This window comes from Herpailurus yagouaroundi, unplaced genomic scaffold (assembly GCF_014898765.1).
Source record: "Herpailurus yagouaroundi ecotype Mexico unplaced genomic scaffold, PumYag 162, whole genome shotgun sequence".
NCBI lineage: Eukaryota > Metazoa > Chordata > Mammalia > Carnivora > Felidae > Herpailurus > Herpailurus yagouaroundi.
This window is the reverse complement of record NW_024412403.1, coordinates 5,799,128-5,813,823: the sequence shown is the minus strand read 5'-3', so window position 1 is coordinate 5,813,823 and position 14,696 is coordinate 5,799,128. Positions and strand designations below refer to the sequence as shown.

At 43.1% G+C, this 14,696-nt stretch overlaps 1 protein-coding gene across 1 annotated transcript in view; it reads right to left on the bottom strand.

Moving 5' to 3' along the window:
* The window catches only part of DSCAM (DS cell adhesion molecule), a 665,388-nt gene that overhangs the window by 26,561 nt on the left and 624,131 nt on the right, over positions 1-14,696 (bottom strand). The window contains exons 28-29 of the mRNA XM_040484971.1: positions 8,488-8,518; positions 1,550-1,665 (exon numbers count right to left, since the gene is read on the bottom strand). Coding sequence (XP_040340905.1) covers positions 1,550-1,665; positions 8,488-8,518 — 147 coding nt within the window. The remainder of the gene's footprint in view (positions 1-1,549; positions 1,666-8,487; positions 8,519-14,696) is intronic.

The following is a 14,696-nucleotide window of genomic DNA, read 5'->3' as shown; positions in this document are numbered from 1 at the left end:
AAGGAAGTTTGATTTTTGAACTCACGTTTCAAAGGAAATTTTGGTTTCGATGCCCAACCTATTGAGTTCAATAAAAGAGATTTCAGCTCTACTACTGAAAAGTAAAGATTATCAAAAACAAGGCAGGGTGCTTTGTCCTGATGTGAGCTAGCTAATAAAATCTCGGGTATTTTAGGATGAGTAGTGGTTCCTCATACAACATGGGTGGTATTTAACTGAATTTGGTTGATCGAGGGCCACACTGGGCTTGACCAACCTTCCCCAAGTGCTATGATGCCTGGACCAAACTTAAATCCAACAAGAGCATCCCAGGCCTTAGAATTTAGGAGCCTGTAAGTCTATTAGAACATCATCAAGCAGGGAGGGGGTAAGGAATAGCATAGATGTTCTGCCCATCTGGCCATTTACCACTGGTTTTCTGGCAGGAGCTTCCTAGAATAGGTTCCAGGAGTTGGGTAGTCTTAGCCAAACCACAGGATAGAGTGGCCTGGGACCAAGTGCCAGTGAACACGGTCCAGAACAAACTGAGCAAAGTTTGCAAAGGGGCAGACTGGGTGACCTGCCTCTGGGTCTGTTTCCATGGCTACTGGAAAGCCGAGTGATACTTTAAAGGTGAGGGGTTCTGGGAAGTAGCTTGTTGATATGGAAGTAGGCGGTGACAGTCACAGGAGGCTAAGCTGGTGGCTGGGCGCGGGTTCTACTCCTGTCTATGTGACCTGGAAGCTATAGAAACTCTCGACGCCCCAGTTAGAAAGGAGTGCCTTTCTCCTATGTTGATTGAGGGTTAAATGAGATTACATCCATAAAGTGCTTTTACAAGCATGTGACATTAGAGAGGCCTCAGTAGATGTTAGCTATTCTTCTGATCATCCTTGCAGTGGAAATACAAAGTCTCTGATTCTGGAGTAAATAGCACTGTGTTGGAAGGCAGTGTGGGATGGCAGACTTCGAATGGAAAGGGCTGGAAGAAGTCAAGACAGCAGGGTTCTGAGAAAACCAGCCACAAAACTCTCCAGGTGTCTGTTTTGCGATTGTGAAACGGGGACCTGGGAATTTCCCAAAGCACTGTGAAGGAACCCATTCCAGGGTGTCTACGGGGTGCTGAGGGATAGAGAAAAGACAGTCTGTACAAAAACCATTGTGTGTTAAGTGCTAAGTAGAGTTTGGACATTTTGTTTAATGGAGGCCTTACTGGAGCAGGAGGTGGCACTGAGTGGATTTCCAAGATGGGGCTTTCGTGCATGGCCCTTCTAGGTTTATTTGTTTGCAGGTGTTTGTTCTTTGGAGAGGCACCAATAGTCTCCCCAAGAAAGATCCAACACGGATCAAAGTTGGGGAACTCCTGTTTTAGGTGACCTCTGAGGTATGTGTAAGTTCCTTTCTCCCAACCCCCATTTGCTGGTATTTATTATTCTCCTCAGTAACAATGAACTGTCTTCTAACTTTGCTCACGTGGCCCTTAAGACATTCCCGTAACTTACAGGATTTTGGCTGAGAGGGCATGGCCATAGAAGCCACACTGTGTGAAACCACAGACAGGGCACCTTACCGATGGTCTCCATTGTGTCTCTCTCTTCGATCAAAAGCTGAGCCCTGGGTATGTCAATGTGCATCCTCAAGGTTTGTTGTTGCTTGCTCAAGGTGTCCGAAGTCCGGGTATTCTTACTGGGAATACAAGACAGAGGGTGCCTTAACAAACAGAGTTACATGATGCCAACCTGTGCTTGTACATCAACTGAAAAAAGCCAGGAAGGACAAGGGAAAAGGAGAAAGAAAAAAAAAAAGATTTCTTCCTTCATTCAAATAATATTTATTAAGTTTCAGCAATTGGTTGTGAGGTTCAGAAAGTGAAAATTGTCAATAGGCATTGGTTCCATATTGATGGAACCTTCAGAATTTCCCCTCTCTCGTGTAAAGCTAAGTAAAACAAAAAAAAAATGATTTTTAAACCAGCAGCATTTTTATTTGTCACACATGAGATATTCCAGTGATGGCAACAGAGGAAGCATTTGTGCTCGCTGCTCATTGGGTAGGGGATCTACTAATGGATTTGTATTTATATATGGTGTCGTTTTATTTTTGTTCCAGTAACAAATCATAAACCTTGTTAGCTTCCCTGGCACTAGTTTATCCTAACTGATATCACGTTTTAAAATTAAAAAAAAAAAAACCCAAACTACTGTAAGAATTTGTGTACCAGAAAATTACTCTTAGAGCAAGCTGTCTTCTAGAAGTAAATGTAAAAAGTACTAAAATGGCATGGTATAATCAAATTCAGTTACAGCCTACAATAAAAAAAAATAAAAAACAAAAAACACTGCATGTTTCACAAAAACGCAAAAAAGTCAATAAAGGCTTTAATTAGAAATCTAGGGGTGCCTGGGTGCCTCAGTTGGTCAAGCATCTGACTTTGGCTCAGGTCATGATCTCGTGGTCCGTGAGTTCGAGCCCTGCGTTGGACTCTGTGCTGACAGCTCAGAGCCTGGAGTCGGCCTCGGATTCTGTGTCTCCCTCTCTCTCTGCCCCTTCCCTGATCACGCTCTCTCTGTCTCTCAAAAATAAATAAACATTAAAAAAAGGAGAAATCTACATGCTAGGAGTGATTGTTCAGTTTCTACAGAATTGTAAGAATTGAGAAGATTTTAAAATAGTGCACAGTTGACCCTTGAACATCATGGGTTTGAACTGCATGGGTCCCCTTACGTGTGGATTTTTCTCAAGAAATACATTCCAGGACTGTAATATTTTCTCTTCCTTTCTATTTTCTTAATAACATTTTCTTTTCTCTGGTTTACTTTATCATAAGAATGCAGTATATCATACGTATAACATACAAAATATGTGTTAATTCATTGTTTATGTTATCGCTCAGGCTTTTGGTCAACAGTAGGCTATTAGTACTTAAGTTTTGGGGAAATCAAAAGTTCTATGTGGATTTTTGACTGTGTGTAGGGGGGCCAGTGCCCTTAACCCCTGCATTGTCCAGGGTCAACTGCATATTAGAACACCCTCTAAGGAGCAGCAGTCACTCAGAATAATTCATCATGATAAACTATGGCATCCATAAATCTAGTTCAATAATTGCCAAAACCTACTTTGAGAGAGATTTCTGGAGCCTACTTCACTTAATGCTTTACTTTTGTGTTAGTTGCTTTTAGTAGATTATAATAAAGGGGGCATCCATACTACATCTTAAATGCTTTTCTTCCCAACTAAGCATTCACCAGGAACCCCAGATCCTTTTTTTGTTGATGAGGACTCATCCACCCTTGAACCCTGTGGCTGAAGGAATATTAATACTCTGAAGGTCAAGTTCACCCAACACCCCCTGAAGACATCTGCATGTTGAAGTCTGTGTTAATATTCTGAATATTTTATAATGGCTCTTCCTTCATTTGAGTATAAACAAAACAACCTACAAAAACAACAGCTTCTGAAAGGTGCACCTTCCTTATTGAGGACTTGATCTTGAACCAGATTTCTTGCTCTGCAGATGAGTAAGTGGGTTATGTAGCTAGATCATGTTAATTACGCAGAGCCCAAATTCAAACGTGTGGCCTGAATTTTTCACATGGTCTATATACTTTTTAAAATTATTTACTTAACTACGTTTTCACTGTGTGTGTGTGTGTGTGTGTGTGTGTGTGTGTGCGTGCACGTGTGTGTGTGTGTTTTAAAGCAAAGATTCACATACTTAGTATAAGATGAAGAACATATTGGTGACTTGGGGGCTGTAGTTATGTCATGTTTAGATAAGCTCTATTTCCACAAAAACAGATGGGAAACTACTCCTCTGTGAGTATCCGGAAGGTCTGTTTAGAAACTCCACCAGGGACTTGAGCTTGTCCTTGCACCAGAAATAGAAACGTGAGCTAGTTCCTTCTGCTCATCATGAATAGTTATGAGGCAGCCAGCGGCTGTTCCATTAAACACTACGAATCGAAGCACAGACCCTACTTAACAATAAGGGGTCCACTGTCAGACTGTCACAGGAAGCTGGCTACATGACTGCTGTGCACTACGGCAGTTGGCCCAAGGACTTAGAATATGGTTCAAGTTTATGAGCAAAGACAATCTAAGCTGGAGATAAACTTCCCCTCCGTCTTGAAGGAGCGCATGCTGTCAAGCCCTGCAGTGGGAAGGCAAGAGGATGGCCCAACAAGCCTTGAGATTCAGGAGCTAATTGTTTTTCTCTCCTTTTGCTGTTCCCTTCGCTTGGAGGAAACGTCCCCTACCCGGATCCCAATAGCTACCTGGCTGGCTCCCTCCCTTGCTTCAGGGCTTGATGGTACAGGTGGCAGCCAGGTTTGCCCAGCTATGGGCTCTGCTGACACTTTCCGCCTCCCCATCCTTCGTTTAATTTTGTTTCCTCAACACTTACTACTGTCGAGCATCATTTAATTGACTTCTTTGTGATCTGTCTCTCCCACTGGAATATGAGCTCCACAAGGGATATTTCCTTCTATTCTGTACCCTTTTAATCCCTGGGATTTAGGGCAGTATGTGGCAGAAGGAGGTGCTCAATAAATATTTTTTGACGCTTGTTGAATAAACCAGGTTGTTTTGGGGGTACAGTGGGACCGGAGTGATATGTCCCAGAGGCAGTAATATTCTTCTCATCCTACAGGTTTATTAGGTCTCACCTTAATACGATTGCCATATTTTATAGTCTATTGCTATAGGAAAGCTGATTCTCCAAAATTACAACAATTGGTCATTAAAACAGCAACAAACTTAAAAAAAAAAAAAGGCTACCAGAAGAAACCTCCTTTGTGACCTAGAGAAAAGATTAGGAATGTTTTCATTGCGGAAACAAAACTGCACATTTTGTATGATACGGGGTCATGCTAAATTTTTGTTAGTTATTATTGAAATATAATCTTCCACCATCCACTTGCTATCTAGTTGTCGGATTAAAATGACAGAGAGCTGACCCTGGTTCACAGAGGATGGTATTTCTGGCTTAGCCAATGAACTACTCATAGTTGTTACAACTCTTTAAAGTTAATATTTCCTTAAGATTTATGGCGAATAAAAAAGAAATGAAGGAAGCTGCACATCACCCGCCTTCCCAAATATCATATGAAGCCTTCTTTAAGTTTAGAATAACTGTAGGGATCTCAGGGCCATACCTCATTATAATAGTTGAGTGGGTGATGATTGTTACTCTGTGCATAAAAATATGAACATTAAAAAAGCAACATTTATTTAAATTCTCAGTTTGAACCTTTCTCCACCCTCTTCCACTTACAGCTAGCTCTTAAAAATACTGGTCTTTAGGGGCGCCTGGGTGGCTCAGTCGGTTAAGCGTCCGACTTCAGCCAGGTCACGATCTCGCGGTCCGTGAGTTCGAGCCCCGCGTCGGGCTCTGGGCTGATGGCTCAGAGCCTGGAGCCTGTTTCAGATTCTGTGTCTCCCTCTCTCTCTGACCCTCCCCCATTCATGCTCTGTCTCTCCCTGTCTCAAAAATAAATAAACGTTAAAAAAAATCAAAAATAAAATACTGGTCTTTGGATATTAGCCATGTATTGGCTAATGCCTTAGACTGGGCTAGTCTTATCTCTTAGAAGTCTGGTATTTTTCTTTAATTTTTTCTTTTTTTTGCCTAATCACAAAAAAAGGAAACTTCTTTCTATCTGGCCAGGGTAGGTGAAGTCTCTCTTCTCTCTCTCTCTGTGGGGCGATTTGCTTGGGTGAAATAGATGAGTGTCCAGAAGCACGAAGCCCAGTGATGGGAGAGGACACCCTGTGGGAGACACCCCAGCACCAGCTTATAGGTGTCTGTCCTACAGTCACATATGCCTTTCTGGCCCTAGGACAGCTCATCCCACTAAAGTACACAGATACTTTTTTTGTGGAACATGGTCAGATAATACGGTACCCTCACCAAGATCACATAATGATGGAGCTGGGAGCGATTTCAAATTGTTATTTCTAGATGAGGAGAGTAGGGTAGATAACTTGCCCAAGATCACAAACCAGCCGGTGGTAACACGGGGCTACAGCGTAGGCTTGTGGTTCGTGTTCTTCTGCACCAGCCGGCTCAGTCCTCAACTTCCCATGCAAGCAGCGGTGAAGATCCAAGACAGGACCTCGGTAGCCTCCTCCGTACCAATGGCTAGGACTTGCCTGGATTTTCCAGACTACATTCTCAACATGGTTGGCCCTCAGATCTCCAGGCAGATGACAACACATTTGTTGCTTGGCCCCACTAACCTGCCAAACTCAGACTGAACTGATTAAAAGCGTTGCTTTTACTTCTAAATAAATCCCATAAAACCCTGCCTATTTGAGGAGCTTGGAAATTCTCTTCCTTTTCAATCACTGTACCCTTGTGAGGAAAACCCCCTCAACTACCTTCAGTGGGAGTAACTGGTAGTTTTGATGTTCCTAATTTCATGTTGGCAACTGTCAGCCTCAAATACCACTATTCATGCCTGCTTTCCTCAACAGGTGGTTTTTCAACCACCATGATTGGCCTATGAATGAAGAAGATGCTTTTTGATGTCTTGCTTGGAGCTAATAAGAAGGGGGAAGGATGCATTCTAGGACCTCAGAAAAGCTGATACCATCTCATTCCAACCAAACAAATGTTGAGCATGTCAGAAGTCACAGGTTCCAATGTCATGGGATTCAGACAGAGGCATGATCTCCGGTTGGAGAGTGGCTGAAGGCAGTGGACCAAAGCTCTCTGAGGGGGCTGTGGGACCCAGGCTGGGGTATAAACCAGTGAAGTAGACTGGGATGGGGAGGGGGATGGTGACCTGTTACACTGAGCAAAAGTCATGTCCAGTCTAAAGGGAGCACTTCATGTGGCTCCAGACAGCCATTATCTCTGAGCTATACCCAGTACGGCCAGAGCATTTTCAAGAGAAGTCAGAAAGCTACAATTTCATATGAAATCATTTGATTTCCAAATGTCATCAATTAATCCATGTTTTTAAGTCTACATTGGAAATTTTACTTTATTTGGCGGATAAGTCATTATAAACCTTATGACTCTGGTTTTTTGTTTTCCAGATGTTTTGTCAGATTTGCTCTGCACAAGTGCATATGTGTCTGGATGCCTTCCATGTGACCACAAAAATGTCCCAGACTTGCTTAGCAAACAAGTACACACTTTCATTAGAGCATGAAATCATGGCATTTCATATAGGTTTTCATCATCTTTGTTGGCAAATGGCATCCATGTTTATTTACTTGCTCACACCAAATATTTCCGAGTAAGCCTGAGTCCTCCATATCTTTACCTACAATTCACATGGTTTTAAAACACAGTATGGACAGGGCGCCTGGGTGGCTCAGTCGGTTGAATGTCTGACTGTTGGTTTCAGCTCAGGTCATGATCCCAGGGTCGTGGGATCGAGCCCCGTGTCTGGCTCCTTGCTGAGGGGGAAGCCTGCTTGAGATTCTCTCTCTTTCCCTCTGCTCCTCTACCCCACTCATGTGCTCTCTCTCTCTCTCTCTAAAAGAAAAATTAAAAACCAAAACTAAAACACAGCATGGCCAAACAGACATATCTGTGGAACATGTAATCCATGGGCCAATGGTAGTCAATCTCTGTCTTAGGTCTTCAAAGATACTAGTGGTATGGGCTATTGGTTCTTTGCGAATAACAAAAAAGTACCAATTTTATATGCAAAGATGGTGAAGGAAGTAAAATCCACCTATGGTGAGGTGGGGAGTAGGAGAGACCCCATACCCCATCCTCTTTTTCTCCTACAGTAAATATCCTAAAATGGCAAAACCATTGGGATCCCTGACATTGTTATTATCTGATTTCCAGACTCTGGTTATCCTTTTTCACTTTTGGTTTAATCATTATAATATAAAAGACTTAAATGCAAATACTGGGGTGTCTTCTACAGGGGTGAACGTTCACTTACTCATTCAACTACCACTAGTCATTCATCAACTAGTCTTTCATTGTACTTCTAATATGAGATTGATGTACGAGGCTATGACCTCAAGACCAGATGTTGACTAGATATTTGCAGAAGTTGGTGATTGGTGCTCTAGTGGAGTGGTGCTCAAGGAGCCATGGGAGCTGAGGGCAAGAAGGATCTTTCTTGACCATCCCAATTCCTTGGAAGCACACATCACATTTCCCTTTTTGGTTTTCTTTCCCCTTGGCTAACTCTGTTAGGAAGAAGCCTCAGCCTCAAAGGTGGTATATTTGGGTGAAAGCAAAACCAAACCATTTACTTCTAATGTGCCTTTTTATTCCCAGTATAACGGGAAACATTCCACTGGTTCAGTCTGGTCAACAGGAAAACTACCTGTGCCGTGTATAAAAGTACTATAATATTTGATATCTACATGTCTCCAGTTAGGCATAACATGGATATTTTGGTACACAGAATGGACTCTATATGTCACAAATAAAATGTGCCACCAATTTCAGACAATTATTTTAAAAACCATTAAAGCAACTTGGAAATTATTATTTTGAACTTGATATCTGAGAATGCTAGGTTTTGTTCTTACCTCATGAGCATTTCAGCCAAACTCTTTGCATCTGGGGAAAGAAAGTTAATATTAGTACATGATAAATAACTCACTGACATTCACTTAGGCATTTATGACAAATTTTCTACAGAATCAGATGACAATAGCCATTTTAAAATGTAATTGTATACATATCACTACTAGGAACCAAAAGTTTAATGGCTTCCTTATTTATTCTACATGACAGATTATATATATAGTATGTTATATATATAATATATATTACAAAAATATATATATTACAGAAAGTATAACACTCTGGGGCCATGAAAATTCTCAGACACCTGTTAAAGGTCTTCTTACGGTGAATTTATTTGCCACATTTTGAAAACCCAATTTTATTTTCAGTAGTCAGAAAACTAAGTTTGAAAATAATTTATGGAGCAAAAATTATATTCTTTTTGTAGCAAAATACCAAAATTTGAAAACTTAGGACACCATAGATCCCTTTAAAGAGGCATTATTATAGAGCTGTGAGTCCCTTAGATTGATCAAATAATTGTATAAATGGCATATCACTACATCTAGAAACTCAGATGTTTATTTCAAACTCCAAAGTAAAAATTTTCTTTATTTTTTTGTCTCTGAGGACATTGCTTGCCAAGACCTGGTTCCCACTCCTGACAAAAGCAATTCTGCCTAAAAATGATGTAGAAAAAAATATTCTATATTTTTGGTGGCATTGCTTTGAAATTCTCATTTCTCTTAAAATATAATTTTTCTTTTTACACATTTTGTCCTGGCAAAAATGAGTGTTTCCCTTCTTAGAATACAAAAACCTTCTTCGTGTTTTATTATTTTTTTTTCATTGCTTTCTATAACGTCTTGATGTTAAATGTAGCGTTCAATGAACAGAACTTTCCGGAAATGGATGCAGCTATGTGACTGGCTGTATAGTGGAGAAAATACATATGTTGGAACACTTTTATCTCATCTTTTATCTTTCGGGGTCTGACATTTAAGTGCGATCACCATCACGTTGGGAAGCAGCGTGGTATTACCAAGGGGCGTGGACAGTCACAGGGGTAACCACACGTGGGCTGGCACCCCCGGAAATCAAAGCTCAGTTCTTAAAGTCAGCTATGCCAGTTCCCACTGGAAACCTCACAAGGGGACCCCGGTTTTATGCACAGATGGGTTCATTCTGGAAAAGGAAGCAGCTCCAGCTCCCTTCTACTCTTGCCCATATGGTGAAGCCAAGAAAGCAAAACAGCATTTAACTTCCTAGTTCGTGTCTTTCTCTGCGGAGACCAAGCAAATACGAGTTTCTTCTCTTCCTGAATGACTTAACACTTGCGAAGTCAATATATATATAATGTCAGAAGTGTGGGATTAATGAGCTCTATGTAACGGCCAAGCAGTGGCTAGCTCAACGGTGTAAAAGAAAAGGGGAAATTTCAAGGACCATGCTTTGCACTTCGGCTCATGACTGGAAGGCAGCTCAGTCTCAAACGTCTTCGGACTGGACCGGGTGTCCTTGTTTTGCTCATAATCATCATTTTCTTTCTGTTCCTGAAGTCAGTGCAGTTTTCTGTCCCGTGACTTTTTCATACCCATGTGCAAGGAATTGCAGCATCTGGCCAAGTGGGAACGGAGCTCCCCTCAAATACCGACAAGCTCTGACCGCAAGTTCCCCTCATCTAAAATTAGCAGGCATCTTCGCTGGGGTTCAGCTGGTCCACAGCTGCAGGTGCCGTGAGGCATTTTGGCCCACGCTTCCCTGTGCTTATCATCTTAGAGCAGATCCATTTCTCTTTCTGCCTAGCTGCTGTGTCCTCCTCCTGATTTCATCTGAAATTGTGGGAAAAACGACATTAACTGAAATTCACTTCTTGTGTGAGTTCACCTTTGAGAACCGCTGGTGGAGTTTTATGCCCAGTGATGGGGTCTGGACAGCACAGGTGGCACCAGCGACTGTCCATGAATGTCTTCTGGGAGTGGGCATGGGGTGGGCTGCAGTCATAATGGAGCACTACGCATCTGCATTGTGCCAGTCTCTGCCTGGGGACTATGATGCCCTCCTTCAGAAACCAGGAAACAGACCCAGAACATGTTCAGTAATTTGTGGCAGCTGAGCAGGAATCCATAACCAATGTCATCACCACACTTATTTTCCATCACTATCCTTCAGGTTCTTTATGCATAGAGCGGGATCTGTGTCATATCCTAAGGGACGCACAGAGGAAGAGACACCTAGTGTCAGCTGACTGAGGGGGATGGTAAGCTGGGGGACATGAGGTGAGGCCGTTCAAGGCTGATTTGGCATCAAGTTTGAGAGAGATGTCGGGGCTGAGTTGGGGTTCGGGGTCTTCTTCGTATAGGTGTAGGGACAGTGCAAAGAGATGACGAAACCTTTTGTTTAGTGGTGAGGAGAGAATCTGGGACAAATGAAGAACATTTTTAAAATCATGAAATCATAGAATCTTAAGAGCATTAAAGACTCTCCAAGTCAGTCCCCCAGTAGATGTTTGCCTCCCTCCCACAGTATCTTGGGCAGATGTTAAAATGTGCCCTGCCACTAGGTGCTCCAGAGAGGGGTCGATGCTGTCACGGCGTGTACAGCGCCCTACCTCCTGCTCTCAGTTCTGACCCACTGTCTAGTTTGTTGATCTGTCACCCTCAACATGGCCCCAGGGGACCTTTATTTTTCCCTATCTTCTCAGTTCGAATCTCATTACTCATCTGCAGCCCACTCCCTGGCCTTGCCGCCTTCAGTGTCGCCGGCCTTCTAAGCGACATCCACCCAAAGGGTGATGGATTGGGAACACGCCCCCTTACGGTGTCACACCTGTGCTTTGAAACTCTCCAAGGGACCTCCCTGCCAGTAGGACTCAGCGCAGAGCAAGAACCTTCGCACGCAGCTGCTCAGCTGTTTCCCTGCCCTGCTGCCCCTTGCATCTGGCCTCCAGCACTCTCTCTAAGGCTCTCCCTCTTGCATTCACCGTAGACGCCATGACTTGGTCTGCAGACCCCATGACTTGGCTCCTGTAAGGCGTCCTCTGTCATAGCACCACATGCAGATGTGACTTGCCCTGCGCACCCTCCCAAGCCCCCCAGGTGAAGTTGGTGCTTTGCTTTTCTGGACTTCATGCACCTCTGCACCACGGCCAGTGCAGCCTTTGCCACCTTCACACGGTGGCTTCCTGTTCTCCATGTGCTGAGTCATCTTCCTCTCCGGGCTCAGCCCAGTCCCTGCTAGACGGTGCGTCCACACAAGCTTTCCCTGAGGATACGCTTAATTGTGGGAAACACCTTCCTGCTCTTGTGTTGAACTCCCTTGATGTAATTTCTGCCTGGATACAATGACGACACCTGGAGCCATTCCATTCAAAAGCCATGTGAATATCTCCGTGCAGCTGCGTGCCATCTGTCTCTTTTCCAAGTTGAAGTTTCTCATTTCCTCAATCCCTCCTCAGATGGCATAATTTCTACGTAATCCTCTACCTGGGACTCTCCTCTGTGAAAGACCTGTGCTTTCTTATTGTCCTTTATTAAGTGAGGCAGAGCACAGAAACTGCTTATGTTTTGATATTCTCTTTATCACACACCCGTGAGAACACAATGCTCATTATGTGTGTTGCAAATGAATGTTTACAACTTACAGAGAAGACTTTACAATTCTCCCCACTACATTTTATCTCTGGTTCCAGCCTTTCAAAATCTCTTAACATTTGGATTCTTCCTGTTAATACACTAGCTTTCTCTCTGGGAGAGTTGCCACATCAAAAATGGGCTCAGCCTGGTACTCCCTTATGCCCTGTCCAAATGCAAATGGGGTTTGTCTGGGCCTCGGCTGATCCCCATAATTTCTGATTGCTCACAAACCCTCCTTTCTACAACCTGCTTTATTTCAGTCTATAATTTCTAGAATTTGTTGTTCTTGCGAAGAGGTATGGAGTATGACTATTTTCCAACACCTCTAATTTCAATGGTTCAAAGATTATTCACAAAGATTTGGGGATTACGTCTGGAAATTTTTGTCCAGAACCCCAAGACATCATCCTTTGGGGTCTAAGGACCAGTGCCACGTGATACCCTTCCTAATATTTCCAGTGGGAAAAAATCTTTCCTTTCAGTGTATTTTCATAGCATTTACTGGTGTCCACGGTATGTGGCTGATGATTCAGAATTTGTGTAATAGTTTGTTGTAAACATGGCTTCCTCCTTGTCATCAAGAGATCAGAACTATTATTTTATGCAGTAACCCCTCTTTTGCCCCCATAATACTAGAATATAGTAGATTTTGAAAGAAAAAATCAATTTAAATAATCAGGGGCTCTGATTACTTTCTCAAGCACCTTCTATCCTCCCTTCCTCCCTTTCTTCCTTTCCTCCTTCCTTCCTTCCTTGCTTCCTTCCTTCCTTCCTTCCCTCCCCTTTTTTCTCTCCCAGTCTTTCTTTCCCTCCCTGCCTCTCCCCTCCTATCCCCTTTCCTGTTCCCTCTCCCTCTTTCCGTCCTTTCCTTCCTTTTTTATAATTCTTGTTCCACGTTTTATGGTTTGAATAGCACTCCTCCTGGTGCACATCAAAGCGAAGCAGACGCTGAGTCGTTCTATCTACCTGCCATCTGTTAACATGAGAACATCATCTCAAGCCTTGTTCTCTTGCTAAACAGCCTCTTGTGTTGCCTGTCACATTTCCCCCCCCCCCCCCACAAATTTCAGCTCAATCTGAGATTTAGACTTTGTGACACCTTGCCTAAAGCCCTTTGCTACTCCTACATATCTATCCTTGGCTCTGTGTTTCCCTCTTACTCTTTTGGGTTGGGGCATGGAGAAATATGAAATATCATCAGGATGGTCTAATGATACTGAAACACAGAGGAAAGGGGCTCTAAAAAATAAGATTTGGTAACACTCTGAACGTGCAAAGAAGGCTAGCAAATGGTAGCTGGAAGGAGAGTTTGGTGATCAGAAGGTAACTGGTCATCTGCCTTCAGGAGAGCATTTGGAAGGTGGGGGTGGAAGTGAGACTGTGAGGATTCAGGAGCTAGTGAGAGGTGATGTGTCTGAGTATAGAATCCCCTTTCAATAATCCAGAGAGGAAAAGCAGTAGAGAGAAGGGCATCAGGTAGAAGATGTGCAAACAAGAAAGAACATATATTTTTAAATATAGGGGAAGCTGGAAAGATAGTGAATATAGAGATAGAAAATGGATAAGTGAAATATTTTCAATAGGAAAAAATAAAATTATACAGTAGCTGTTGATTCTGTGTTAATGTATCTTTCTGACCTCAGGCTTCACTGATAACTCTTTCAAAGCCAACAATATCGATGCCAAGAAATTTCATGGCAAGAGAGCCGGGGTTAAGCAGCGGTGATCTGGGCGCTCTCGCTAGCTCGGTCCTGATACGTGATTTTGGACAAGTTCCTTTGTCACGTCGGCAAAACAGGGCATAATAACGTCAAGCTTATACTTAAGCTGTTTGCACCGCTGTGGAGAGACTAATACAAGGCATTTACAGAGGAGGAGGAAGGCAAAAAAGTGGAAAATATGAGTCCTCTGTTGATGCATGCACGATTCGGTTGGCTGTTGGGAAGAAGCGCCCCTGCTAGGTTACGAATATCACGGCGTGGTCTCGCCCAGTTCCCCTGTTCTTTTCGCAGACCACCGTTCCCACCGTGGGTCCGTGTGCCGCACAGAGGTTCTCATCCACTGGACAACACCACGAACGGTGAGTCAGGAGGGTTCACGGTGAGCATCAAGTGTGGCAGCTGTGCCCAGGGAGGGTCTGAGTTGCCTCCTGGTTTGTGTGCCCAGATGTTTTCTTATAGAGGAGAAATCCCACTCATAGCTACATGACCACACTTCTCATTTGTGAAGTTCTAGTTCAGCAAAATGGGACAAGCTCAGGTTCATGCTTCCGTGGGACAGTCCCTTGCACGCACCCACAAAAGCAAAAAACCAGCTTGGGAGAATCAGATTTTACCCAGCTTTACTATCTATCAAAAGTTCTTACTTGCAGGCTCCCTCACAACAATCTCCACCCTTCTGTGGCATTGAAATGGGTCTCATAAAGTAGCTATTTTTGCAAGGGCTATGAGCCTGCATTTATGTTTTTACCAGATGACGAACAGGACTTCCAACCCTTGGCATGCTATGAAAGCTGACACAAAAGTCATGGCTAACTAAATATCTAAAAAAACAAAGCCATATATACTTGCAATCTGAGAAAACTGTAAGTACAA